This window comes from Nelusetta ayraudi, unplaced genomic scaffold (genome assembly GCF_046127955.1).
Source record: "Nelusetta ayraudi isolate G7.1 ecotype Tasmania unplaced genomic scaffold, CSIRO-AGI_Nayr_v1 ptg000004l, whole genome shotgun sequence".
NCBI lineage: Eukaryota > Metazoa > Chordata > Actinopteri > Tetraodontiformes > Monacanthidae > Nelusetta > Nelusetta ayraudi.
Window position 1 is genome coordinate 12,578,886 of NW_027466054.1, and position 13,109 is coordinate 12,591,994.

Here is a 13,109-nt window from a genome sequence, read left to right on the forward strand (position 1 = left end):
TGAGGCACCGTGCTTTGACCAATTGACGCTGCATTTTGCGTAGCCTCATTAAGTTTCAATTGAATCACTTCGTGGAAATGTGTCACCAGTGTTTGTAGTGTTTTTCATTTCAAAGTTTTATGTTTACAAGAGATGTTCAAAACAAGATTCTTTACTTTGTGGGAAAACTTTGATCTTTTTTTTTTTTCAATACAAAGTAAGTCTAACGGTGTATTTTCAAGCATCGCTAACAAGGCCATGAAAATGGATTGGGCTGCTTGAACTGTATTTACTGTTTACTATTTCCATTTGTTACTGTAGTTGGAAGGAAGGACATGGCCCACTCTGAGGAAAATTAGTCATTTCAGGAAGCCAAGAAATGCTTTTATGTGCGCCCAGTTGCGTTTCATTCGTAGCGTCTGTAAACCCCCTGTTGTGTACAAACATGGACCCGATGGACTTCTGCCGTCTCTGTGAACACGTCAGGCCTACCGCTGCACATGACACACATTTATTTGTCTTGGCTGCTCACACTGTAGCACTGACAAACCATAACCTCTGGTGAGTCGCTGTACTTAGACACTTGGCCCTTGCGGATCCTCTGACTCACTGAGAAGGCACACAAAACATTCCTCCACAACAGCAGTATTCTTGCATCTGCTTGCCCTCTTGTTTAGGCAAGTTGTGTAAAACAAAAACAACGAAAAAGAAGCTCTCTCATTGCATAAGCATGATGGCATAAAAAGGCGCCCGAAGGCTGGAGGAGCCTGTGCACGAATACAAGTGTCAGTGTTGTTGCTGGACAAAAAGACGCAGTTGTGTGAATGCAACACTCTGTTCTTCTTGGAGGTAGGCGGGGAGTTATGTGTGGCCCATGCATGTAGGTGAGCTACAGATGGAGCCATTGTTGGGGTTCAGAGGCATGTCCACCATGTGAATGGTGTGCTAATGAAAAGTTGTTTGCCCAGATTGGCTTCAGGATATATTGGCCAGAGACTCCAGCAGAGTCCAATGTATCTCCAACACTTAACTGAGTAGCAAGTCTCTTTGAGTTGTCTCATCAAGGGATCACATGACAACATTAGGGATGCAAAGCTTCTTCTTCTTGGCCTTAGACCAGTGGTTTTCAAAGTGTGTGTGGCAGATCTAATCCAATTACTCTATAATCATCATTATTAAATATAATCTGTAATAATATATCATATGATTGCCTGCCAGTCAAAAACATCATTCATGGCATCTGACATATGATATGTCGGTTTGCGGCATTTCTCAAGGTGTATTGCACCTCTGGCTAGCCTAGGTAGTGCAAGATGGACAGGTTTGTGACAAAGAGACCATGGGAGCAGACAAGCAAGACAGGCATGACACTGCTGCAAAAAAAACCCTTTAATTTGCCAACTAAAGTAAGAAAATATTAGGGCATAATGCATTAAGTACAGTTCGGGGTTAAGGTTGAGATTAGGGTTCGGGTTGGAGTGAGAGTTAGGGTTAGGTTGGGATTAGGGTTAGGGTTACGGTCATACGTGTCATTTTTTTCTGGGTGGGTAAAAAAATGTAACGTTCCAGATCAACCCAACATGCACTGGGATTACTGTTCTGTGATAGCTTAGCATGAAAGAGTGATAGAATGCAAAATCTGGAACATAATCTAACTACCAACTAATAAGATCATCCTTCCTTAATGGGATTTCAATGTATATAGCAACAGTGTGTGTGGTTTGATATGTTGTGTTGAGGAAATTTCATGTACCTTATTGATCCTATATGTCACGCTAATGCTTATCCGTACCTCTTTTGTTGTGTGCAGACCAGGTGCTTGAGAAGGCTATGCACAAGTGTGTCCTGAAGCCCCTGAAGAGCATAATTGAGGCCACTTTGCATGATTTTCAGGTAAGGGAAAAAAGGAACCTAATATCATCAAGACCATGTCTCATCATAATTCAACTCTAGACAGAAAATGGGACTGTGAATGAGTCTAAAATGACACCTCAAATGGAGATAGGAACCTTCAAAGGTCTCATATGTGCAAAACTGACATAATCAACATTTTTTAACAACATTAGAAAATTGTAGTCTTTACTCGTGTGCTTGCTCCAATTTTAGAAAGTGTTTAGTAAAATGCACGGTTTGGAAAAGCAGCCCTTTTTGATGTCACAAAAGCCACCAATACCACTTAAGTTGAGTGACAACTTTTAAGAGGGTAAAACTTTTTTTTGTGGAAGGCTGTAAACACAGGGCACAATGTCTTTTTTTTCCCCCCTTTGAAATTATTTATGTGCGGTTGCCTAACTGCCAAAAAATAAAGACCTGAATCGAAGGATTAAGCATTGCATACGACGTAGGCACATGCTAGCGTGCACTTCCATGTCCAATCACATGCCTGAGGTAGCTGAACCAGTGAATGGTCACCATGAACAGGTGTTCTGCAACCCCCTGCAGGTGAGCAGCGGAGCCTGGCAGCAGCTCAGGGAGAATTTGGCCCTGGCTAAGAGCAAGAAGCCACAGGAACTCGGTGTGGACGGAGCCGTGCCCCCGGACCACATGGCCATCGAGAAGATCCGCCACAAGTTCCTCAACATGAGGAAGATGTACTCCCCGGAGAAGAAGGTGTCACTGCTGCTGCGCATCTGCAAACTCATCTACACCATCATGCAGGATAACTCAGGTAAGAAGAGCAGGATTCAAATCTGTCGTACCGGTTTGAACTTTAGTTTTGCGTCCTCAACGTGAGCAGCCTAACAACCTCCCTGTTCCCGGTCTGCTTCCTCCCAGGGAGGATGTATGGCGCCGACGACTTCCTGCCCATGCTGACTTATGTGGTGGCTCAGTGCGACATGCCACAACTGGAGACAGAGATCCAGTACATGATGGAGCTCCTGGACCCGTCTCTGCTTCAGGGAGAAGGTGGGCACTGTTCAGGGCCAAATGGCCAATCAGTGAGAATTTAGAAAAGATGTAATTCTACCATTTCTGCTCGGCCAACTTTTGTCCTTTGACTTTTTCTGTTTCCAGTCACTGTGATATTATAAAAGTGGGGCCGCAGGGGAAGACACAAGAAATCATGTTGTTACATTTTTACAGGCATCATTGTGAATTCCAGGTCATTTTCACACAGAATAGTCCGATAGGGTGGGTTTGAATGGGGTTGCAACATTCAGCTACTCCGAGTTTGCTCCCACAATGAGCTTTGTCAAATGAGAAATGAGAAACTTTTTGATTCACATTTTCACTCCTCCTTGTCTATGGTGGCGCTGCACCAACTATTACTGAAGGAGACGACAAGACAAACAATGAAAACAATTCTACTAGTGTTGTTGTAGCGGTCTTGTGAGTCCTGTGATATATCAGAGCTTTTATCTAGTCTCCTCTTCGTCCCATGGACGAAAATCTCATTTCATCCTTCGGGGGGCGGGGAAAACACTGAAAATTCAGAGAGTAAATCCTGGGGGACGTTTTCATCAGTCCAATAAGGTTTGTGAGAAAGATCATTGATGGTTGTCTGCATGCTAAGAGCTCAAACTTTCCTATCAAAAGTTAACACCGATGAGGACAAAGGGTAGTAACCTTTCACGCAGACATGTCGCCAGTGTTCATGGCATGACGTGAAGTACTTCACAAAAAAGTACGTAATCACGAGCTGTTAGTCAGCCAGCGTGGCGTGAGATTAATGAGTTCCTGTCTATTATATAATGTGGTCCGGGGAAGTGGGGAAGTCGGAAACTTTCAGCAGTTTGTCAGGGTGCCATGCCTTTCTGTGTTGATCAGAAGAGCTGGATACCAGGGTGGAGGTCTTATTATTGTATTAGCAATCTCTATTGTTCAAGGAATTCTTTCCCTCAGCCATTCAAAGGTGTGTGCGCAGTTTTAATGCTGCTTCAATGAGCTGATTGAGGAAATGTGTCCTGGAAGAGGATACTGTTGTTTTTGTTCAAATACACGTAAGGAAGACAATAATAATAATAATAACAATAATAATAATGATGATAATGATGGTGATAATAAACCTTACAAGAAACCTTCTTTGGTGCATGACTGGCTCAACCCCAAAGAATTTCTCCATTTCACAATTCCAGATGAGTAGGATATGAAGGCTTGGAATAGGTTCAGACAAAAAGTAGAATTTCCATGGTAAGATAATTAAAAAAAAAAAAAAAATGTTGTGAGGTATTTGGGTGGCTATGACAATATCTTACACTCTCTTGTGTGAACTAACACTTCCATTTATGCTTAACTCTTTTGTGACATAAGTTTCATTTTGTCTCTGGTCTTAAATATCCGTCTTGCACTGCTCCCTTTCCACCTCCAGAGGGCTACTACCTGACCAGTGCTTATGGAGCCCTGGCACTCATCAAGAACTTCCAGGAGGAGCAGGCAGCCCGCGTGCTGAGCTGTGAAGCCAGAGACACTCTCCACCAGTGGCACCGCCGGCGCACCACGCAGCGTTCGGCGCCGACTGTGGACGACTTCCAGGTATCACGCCTGACCTGATCCCACCCCGAACATCCAGGCCGTGAGTCCAAGTTGTACCAATTGCAAATGCATCTGCACCAGGACGCTGCATGAAAAACACCAGGCAAAAGGAATATTTGCAATGTTCTTACTAACATAACAGCATGCCAGTGAAACTTCCAGTCCTGATTTATGGTAGCAAGCGCCCTCTAGTGGAGGACCCCCCGACTACATTTGATTGCTCCTTGTGTACTCAGATGCCTGCACTGTAAGACTGCTTCCTTTCACAGCGCTGAATTTCATGTCTGTTTTTGTCTCCACAGAACTATCTCCGTGTAGCCCTGCAGGAGGCCGACTTGGGCTGCACGGCCAAAACGCTGATTGTTCACCCTTACACGACCGCCGAGGAGGTCTGCCTACTCTGTGCTCACAAATTTAGAATCCCTGACCCCGAGGACTACGCACTGTTTCTGGTGACGGAGGACACGAGCCAGCAGCTCGCCCCAGACACACACCCTCAGCGGATCAAAGCCGAGCTCCACAGCCGGCCCCTCACACACACCTTTCACTTTCTCTACAAGAGGGTGCCGGACCTTCACCTCTGTCTGCCGGCTGACGTGCATAATGGAAACTGCCTTCATTGATACATCTCAAAGATAATATATTTGTAGACGACTGGATGCCTGAATGGAATAAGGAACTCAGCTGCGTAGTGACACAAGGAGAGGATGGTCAGTGCGATGTCATGTTGGTGATAGAATCACCACGGGTTGGGATGGACTTCGGAAAGTGCCGGTGTGAAACACCTCAGGAATGTGCTACAGCTGCGGGCCACAAATCTTGTTTATTTCTTTTATCAGCTTGACTGCAGTGCATTTAGCCTCGATGAGAAGACAGGAAATCGTGGCACTGTTGGTAAGGGATGGTTTATCTGAAAGTGAAAGTATGTATGTGAAGGTTAGAAACAACTACTTGGTGAGTTGTGAGTCGTATCGCTCATGAGTCCGTCATGCGGCTCTCAAGAAATAAGAGATTTACCTCGCTGTCCTTAGATTAATCGACATCAAAGTGCATTAACATAAAAAAAAGTACCAGAGAAAGCACAGAAGTGCACTGTTGGAAGAGGTTTGCGGAAGATACCATGTTAAGAAGGTAGCATGTGGATGTTGGTACTAAAGTAAATGGGGAGACGAAAGATTGATTGCTGATGCAATACATCACAAATGAATTGTCTGTCTAAAGACTTATTTCAACCCCGGTGTATGAAATCCTTTTCAATCTTGAAAGGATTTGTTTTTCTAAGGGCAGCATACAGTACATCCAGCGCTATGCAAAATGCCAAAATACACAACATGCTATGACGATTTCATTGAGCATGTTAATGTTTTGGAAATAATCTAAATGCTGAAATCTTTATCTCATCTCTTCTGAAGGCTTTTGACACTGTGGAGTGGGGATTATCACGGGCCTTTCAAAAAAAACAAACAAAAAACATTATCTCAACTGCCACGACATTATGTGAAGTTAACTTTAATGCTTGTCTTTTTATTACTATATAATTTGGCTGCAAAATAAAAAACTTTGTTGTGAACACACTGTCCACAGACATTAAGAAACTGCTGTTACTCCAGGTGCCTTTGAATGGAGTTGAAAATACTGATAGAGCTGCTACTACCGCTGAAAGCTTCTTTCCTTTCAACTTTTCCCCAGAATTTTGAAAACTGACCCTAATTGGTTTTGATGCCCAGACACTGATTTATGATCTACAGTATTGTTTTAGAGTTATAACTGGGTTGTTGTTGTGTTTTTTTGGGGGGGTTTTATTGTCTGTTTTTTTTGTTTTTTTTTGCAATTGCTGGACAATTGTAGTTTTTATTTGTAGTAATGTTTTTGTATTCAAGTTATTTCTTTCGATTACTTAAATGACCAAGATTTATCTCATGATTTCATATGTCTCCACTGGAATCGATAGTTCTTTATTAAAAGTGAAATATGCAACTTTGTTTCTACAGTTTCTTATAAAAGACTCAATGTTGAGTGTGCAAATGCATTAAATTTTCTCCAAACAAGTGGTTTGTTGCTTCTGTCAGCTGTCTATTCAAGAGAAACGGTTTTAAACAGTTATCTGTTAAACTTGAGTGCATTAATCTTGCAAGAACTGATCAGTTATTGGAGGCAGAGTAACCACTATACTATCTCAGTCAAACATATCAGTCCATTGACCAGTATTCTTTCACAAAATGTTACATTTCAAAATAAAGGTCCACCAAATGGTTTGTGTTTTTTTTTTTGTTTGTTTGTTGTACATGATTTCAGATTAAACTTTGGGGAACTGTTCTTTCATCATGATTTAACTTCAAGGTGGCCGTACACGACTCTGGGGGACCTCTCACTTATTTTCAGAAAATTCGGATGTAGCATGAGGATATAGCAATGAACTTCCGCTATAAATATATCATATATATATTTGTTTGTTTAATGTTCTTGATTGCAGACAATTATGTTGAGGAAATGTGTAGTTGCAACACGATTGTTCTACCTCCAGGGGGATACTGATCGACCACTGACAGCGTTTACTGAAAGTTGCGGAGCGGAAATCCAGTGTCTGATTGTTACCTCTTCTTGTTGGATGGCTCAAATGGACGATGGCTTGCTCCTCCTGGTACGACGGAAGCTGTTACTTATCATAAGTTTCGTTTCGGCAGCAAGATCACGGAAATAGGGCGCAGCAATATACTCAATTCGTAAATAGCTGCAGTTTCTGTTTTGACGATATCTTGTCCGGTTTACAGCGACGAATTGACGCAGCCTTTGCACAGGAAGTAGTTTCGACAGCACTGTTTTCTTTAGAAGTAAGTAAGACAATAAAATGCCTTTCGTATCCTGGGTAATAATGTTATGGTACATTACGTACTGATTATTGAAGATGTTAACTCGCGCAAGTGAAGTAGAGGGACTTCATATTTTGTTTACGAAGTCCAACCTAATTGACCCAACTTGACTTCCTGCCAGGCGTAGTTTTGTCAAGGTGATTTTTGATTTCCTGGGCTTAAGAGCATAGAATCGATTAAATGTCTCGAATTGGTTTGGCTAAGGCTAGCAGACAGCGGAGGGTTTTGCGAGCTCCGTGTGCACTGGGCATTACGGTAATTGCGTAGCACCACACGTTGTCTCTTGCAGTTCTTATTGAGCCCTGACATTCATCAAGAACTTCCAGGAGAAGCAGGCAGCCGGCGCTCTGAAGCCAGAGACACTCACCACCAGTGGCACCGCCGGCGCACCGCGCAGCGTTCGGCGCCGACTGTGGACGACTTCACGCCTGACCTGATCCCACCCCGAACATCCAGGCTGTGAGTCCAAGTTGTACCAGTTGCAAATGCATCTGCACTAGGACGCTGCATGAAAAACACCAGACACAAAGAAAGTTTAGACCGTTCCTACTGACAGCATGCCAGTGTAACTTCCAGTCCTGATTTATGGTAGCAAGCGCCCTCTGGTGGAGGACCCCCCAACTACATTTGTGTCGGCAGCTGCATGAACTGTAAGACTGCTTCCTTTCACAAACTGCGCTGAGTTTCACCATGTCTGTTTTGGCCTCCACAGAACTATCTCCGTGTAGCCCTGCAGGAGGCCGACTCGGGCTGCACGGCCAAAACGACACAACAACACTTTCTCTCTTGCATCTTTCGTTCAGTAAGTCTAAAAGTATTTCATGTACAGAAAAACATGAACGTTAAAAAAGGATTTTGTAACCTTTAACAAACGCTGTTGGTAATAGTGATGCTTTTTTGCTTAATGTCCATGATTTCAATTATTTTTTGGGGGGGAAATCCCGTAGTTATCACTCGATGATTCCACTTCGTGGTCTTAGTGGTCAATTCCAGAAGACCCCTCATTCAATTTCATTTAAAAAAAAAAAGAAAAAAAGAGGAAAGAACGTATCACCCCCCCCCCCCCCCCCCAAAAAAAAAAAAAAGTTATCCAAAGATGTATTATCAAACCCCACAATATCAATCTTTGATAGCAAATTTCAGAATTTCCTAAACTGAATGATAGGTCTTGTGGGGTATTACCAAACTGAAGTGGAATCATATCATCACGGAAATAGGGCGAAATAGGACAAGCAAAAAATTATCTGGACTGTGTCAGAAACTCTTCAGCCAGGAGACATCAGGTCTTTTTTAAGCTAGTGTGCGTATTGACCCAAATACAGATCATATGTTGTCGTTTTTTTTTTTTTTTTTTTACAGCTTTTAATCATTTGCGATGTTCAAAAGCAAGCCAAAAGCAAAACATTTGGGAAGAAATGGGAAGGTTGGGCCTGTCCTTACTACTTTAGCATAACCATTTTACAAAGCTCAAGGGAATCAGCTTTTGTTTTAGTTCCTGTTTTTCTTTTCCTTTTCTTAATAAAAACTTGGACAGGTGTGACTGAATTGTTAACGTTCCTTTTTTAATTTCAGAGGTTATCAAGATCTGAATTCTTCACAATGGATGTGCAACACATTCTCAAAGACATTTTGAAGAACATTTACCAGAAAGTGGAAACATCAAACCAGTGGAATAGATCTGGCCAGCAGGAATTGAGAAACATTTCATTTGACATTTTGGCACAGAGTGTTCCACTTGCAGAAGTGTTATCGTGTGACTGCAAACATGTCCGCACCAAAAGAATAATCTGGACTCTCGGGGAGTGCGGTGTTGGAAAAACTACAACTGTTCAGCGTTGTGTTCTTGACTGGGCCGAAGGCAGAGGTTACAACAACATTGGCCTACTGTTTCCCCTCACGTTCTGGGAGCTGACGTTGCTGAAGAAAAAAATGACCTTCATTGAACTTCTCCAAAAATTTTACCCGGAGTTGCAGTTGCTCAGTGCTGCCAACTTAAATAGAAAAAATGTGTGGTTTGTCTTTGATGGGCTGGATGGACTTGACGCTCAGTTTTCACTGGAGTCTCCAGTGGTGAAGGATGTTTTAGCAGTGTCCACAGTCGGTACTCTCATTGCCAATCTGATCAAAGGTAATTTGCTGCCCAACGCTCATATATGGATAACATCCCGCATTGCAGCGTGTACAATTATCCCCCATTCCTTGATACTTAAACAGACAGAAGTCAAAGGGCTTGATAATGAGCAAAAAGAGCAGCTCTTCAGGACCGTCATTGATAATGATGATCTGGTCTACAAAGCCATCAATCACATGAAAATATCTGTAAGCCTCAACTCTTTTTGTGAAATACCACTAATCTGCACTGTGGCTGCAACTGTTTTGAAGGAACACGTCAAACAAAGCGATCGCTTTGAAATTAATCCCTTAAATCTGACGCAGATTTACACACGGCTGATCAAAGCAGTGAACTCCAGCACGATCGCCAGGCTAAAGCATATAGCATTATATTTTGGAAAAAAGTTCAATTTCTTCAGTGCGCAGTTTCTCAGTGACTTTGGAATGAATATGGAGGAAGTGGTTGCTATCGCCAGAGAATGGCCACTTCTTCTCAGAGAAGTGACTGGCATGTCTGAAGCCACCATATTTTGTTTTGGTCATTCAAGCATGCAGGCGTTCCTGGCCGCTTCAGCTAACTTGGACAAAATACTGTCGCAGTCGACAGACCTGAGCAGTTGCTGTTGCAACTTAGTAGACATAGCCATCTTACGTGACATGGGAGCTTGGGACGACTTCATCCTCTTCCTCTTTGGTCTTCTAAAAGAGCAAAATTTGCTGCTGCCCACGGATCCACTTTTCACCCACACTAAGAACACGATCCTGAGCAACATTTTCAGCCATGTTGGTAAACGACTGTACAACTGTCTGAGAGAGTACGACAGCCAGGCGCTGCTCCCCGAAAGCAGACTCTTTTGGAAGAATGGCATCTCTCCACTCCCAAATTTTTCAATACTGCACTGGAGCTTCATGGTGGAAACAAGCAGACTTACTGAAGGGACACAAATGCAGTTTTCCATCAAAGTGTCAAAGAGCTGTGATCAAACACTTGCCAGAAGCTTTACGGATATTCTCAAGTCCAGTGAAGCCATGTAAGTTTGTGCTTGGATTCCTGTATGATTATATTCGCAGAATTTGTGCTTTGTTGTTCAGGTGCTCATGCATACTGTTTTGTGTGATTCCAACACTGTATGAGTTATTCTTCATCTCTATTTTACAGTGTCACTTATAAATGGCTCAGTCACTTTGCACTGTGTTCTTTCATTCTTTTTACAGGCTGAGATTATCCAACCTGACGGACCTGTGTTGTCCAGCCTTGGTGGCGGCCATGACTTATAAGGAGTCATACCTGAGAGTGCTGGACCTGGGATACAACAGCATCACTGATGCAGGAGTCAAGAACCTTGTGGAGGGGATGACTGACAAAAAGTGCTGTCTGAAAGTGCTCAGGCTGCAGTGCTGCGAACTGACCTCTCGTGCCTGTGCGTACCTGGCTACTGCACTGTCCAAGTCCAGAAGACTGAAGGGCTTGGACATCAGCAGCAACAACATTGGAGATGAAGGACTGCGGCTTCTCGCTGAGGGCTTGGCATCTCCGGAGTGCCTCCTGGAGGAACTAAGGTCCACAACCAACATACTAATTGTGATATTTTTGTATTATTTACAAGTCTTCCAATATCTACCTTGTAGTGTTTTCGTCTTGTTGCTTGCCAATGCTGTTTGTGCCGTTAACAGACTTTCACAGTGTTGCATTGAGGCTCAGGGCTGCAGGCATCTCGCTTTGGCTCTGGAGAAGAACCCAGAGCACCTGAAGGTGTTGGATCTGAGCGTTAACATCATCAGAGACAAGGGGGCCAGCGAGATCTTTGAGAAATTTAACATATCAAAGCTGAGAACGCTTGAGTGAGTACAGTCAAGTATAACAGTGTTTGCTGTTGTAAGCCGGTTAATGCAAATAGTCTTTTGTGCACGTTTCTGCCAGCATGTACCACTGTGGCCTCACTTCTCTAAGTTGCCTTGGCATTGGGAACGCTCTGAAGTATGAATCCAGCACTCTGGTGGAGATGAATCTGAGCCACAACCAATTGGAAGATGCAGGGTTAACAATCCTCTCTGAAGGAATGCATGCATGGTGTAGCCTTCAAAAGCTCAAGTAAGAAAAGTGTTTTTCTCTCAACACAAGTTTCATAGATTGCCTCAAATGACCAACTGTCTGATAACAATTCTTCCTCTCGACTGAAGTGTTTCAAGATGTGGAATCACCAGCGGCAGTTGCCCGTATTTTTCCAAGGTGCTGAGTTCAGTCTCGCAGCTCTACAGTGAGGGCACCATAAAAACTGACTGGCAGGCAGTTGAGCTAATAGAGCTCAACCTCAGTCTGAACAGCCTGGGAGACCAGGGGGCCGATCATATTTCATCTGGACTGGAGTGCAATCCTTACAGCCATCTCAAGAGACTCAAGTAGGCCAGTTCCAAGGTGTCGCTCTGTGTCATAGAAATACATGTATGTAGGAATAAAAGAAAAAATGTCCCTGTTTTTGTCACCCCCATTTCAGCCTGAGTCAGTGCGGCCTCACACACAAGTGCTGCATTGAGCTCTCAAAAGCGCTGGCATCAGAGAAGAGCATCGTCAGCGAGTTGGATCTTTCAGACAACAACATTGGAGATCAGGGATTGAAGAGACTCTGTGTAGGACTCAAAAGCCCTCACAGCACAGTTCAGACATTGTTGTAAGTTTGAACGTTTGTAAGTTTGAATTTGATGAGTAATTGTTAGTCATATAAGTAGCAAACAGTCGTTCTCCCTGTACGACTTATTCACGCTGATAGAAGTTGATTGAAGCCTGCATTATTAGCATTGTGGTAAGAGCCACAGATGTCATACTGAGCAAAAGGCACTTGGCAGCTGTATGGTTGTCTAAAGGAACAGCATGAAATCATGGTCTGCAAAAGCATAATGTGCAAAAACACTGTTTATTCCTCTCCAGTCTTCAAAACTGTGGCCTGAGCAGGAGGTGCGTCCAGCTCCTGGTCTCTGCCCTCAAGTGCAACCCAAACTATCTGAAAGAGCTGCATCTAATGGGCAACAACCTGGATGAGTCAGACATCAGCCCTCTTGTGGAGCTGAGAAGGAAACACCCATACATCTTAGAAATAATTGAGTGAGTATTGTTTTATTACACTACAACATCAGACACACACTGGGCTGTACCAACATTTTTCCCTATTCAGCTAAATGAATACTTCAAATGAAATACTAATCAAAGGTAATTAAAGTTTCTTATGTTTTACCTTTCAGTTTCACAGCACCATCAACTCTTAAGTTGAGATCAGACATGCTTTGAAAGGACCCATACTGCCTCAGCAGGCCCACGTTCCATTCATGTTCCGTATGAATGCTAAGTTTTATTGCTTTATTATACAACAGCGTTAAGAAGTTTTTTTTGTTTTTTTAAATAAAAGCTGCTGTTGTCAGTTTGTTCTGTTATTCTTTTTTTTTTTTTTAAATGTAAATATTCTAAAATTCCTACCAAACTTAACATCAGTGTGTCACTATATTTGAGCAGGCAGTGCCCTCTGGCCAATGCAGACATGAGGGACCCTCCAAGAGCCACACAATTCATTCTAACAGTAGCTTCCTCTTATTCTACTGCCAATATGGCTGCAGTTTAAATGTGATTATAAATATGAATAATATATAAATAAATACGATATTTTCCAATCATGATATTTGCTC

General features: G+C 42.9%; 1 protein-coding gene and 1 long non-coding RNA gene across 5 annotated transcripts in view; one reads left to right on the top strand and one right to left on the bottom strand.

Annotated features, from left to right (window-relative positions):
* LOC142894196 (ras and Rab interactor 2-like) overlaps positions 1-12,852 on the top strand; it is a 29,128-nt gene extending 16,276 nt beyond the window's left edge. For 2 of the 4 annotated variants that reach the window (XM_076035423.1, XM_076035433.1), the window contains 13 exons: positions 1,790-1,872; positions 2,422-2,647; positions 2,755-2,886; positions 4,289-4,452; positions 8,035-8,124; positions 8,895-10,465; positions 10,650-10,994; positions 11,109-11,276; positions 11,356-11,526; positions 11,616-11,834; positions 11,930-12,103; positions 12,361-12,534; positions 12,672-12,852. In XM_076035423.1, the coding sequence (XP_075891538.1) occupies positions 1,790-1,872; positions 2,422-2,647; positions 2,755-2,886; positions 4,289-4,452; positions 8,035-8,124; positions 8,895-10,465; positions 10,650-10,994; positions 11,109-11,276; positions 11,356-11,526; positions 11,616-11,834; positions 11,930-12,103; positions 12,361-12,534; positions 12,672-12,717 (3,563 nt within the window). In that variant the 3' untranslated portion in view covers positions 12,718-12,852. Of the gene's footprint in view, positions 1-1,789; positions 1,873-2,421; positions 2,648-2,754; positions 2,887-4,288; positions 4,453-4,754; positions 6,708-8,034; positions 8,125-8,894; positions 10,466-10,649; positions 10,995-11,108; positions 11,277-11,355; positions 11,527-11,615; positions 11,835-11,929; positions 12,104-12,360; positions 12,535-12,671 lie in introns of those variants that run through there. The other 2 variants (XM_076035444.1, XM_076035455.1) reach the window with 1 other exon arrangement.
* On the bottom strand, positions 7,123-7,780 carry LOC142894232 (uncharacterized). Its single transcript, XR_012927796.1, has 2 exons — positions 7,593-7,780; positions 7,123-7,268 (listed from the first exon to the last, which is right to left on the bottom strand). It is a non-coding gene; the product is annotated as an uncharacterized LOC142894232 (long non-coding RNA).
* Positions 12,853-13,109: the final 257 nt, after the last annotated feature.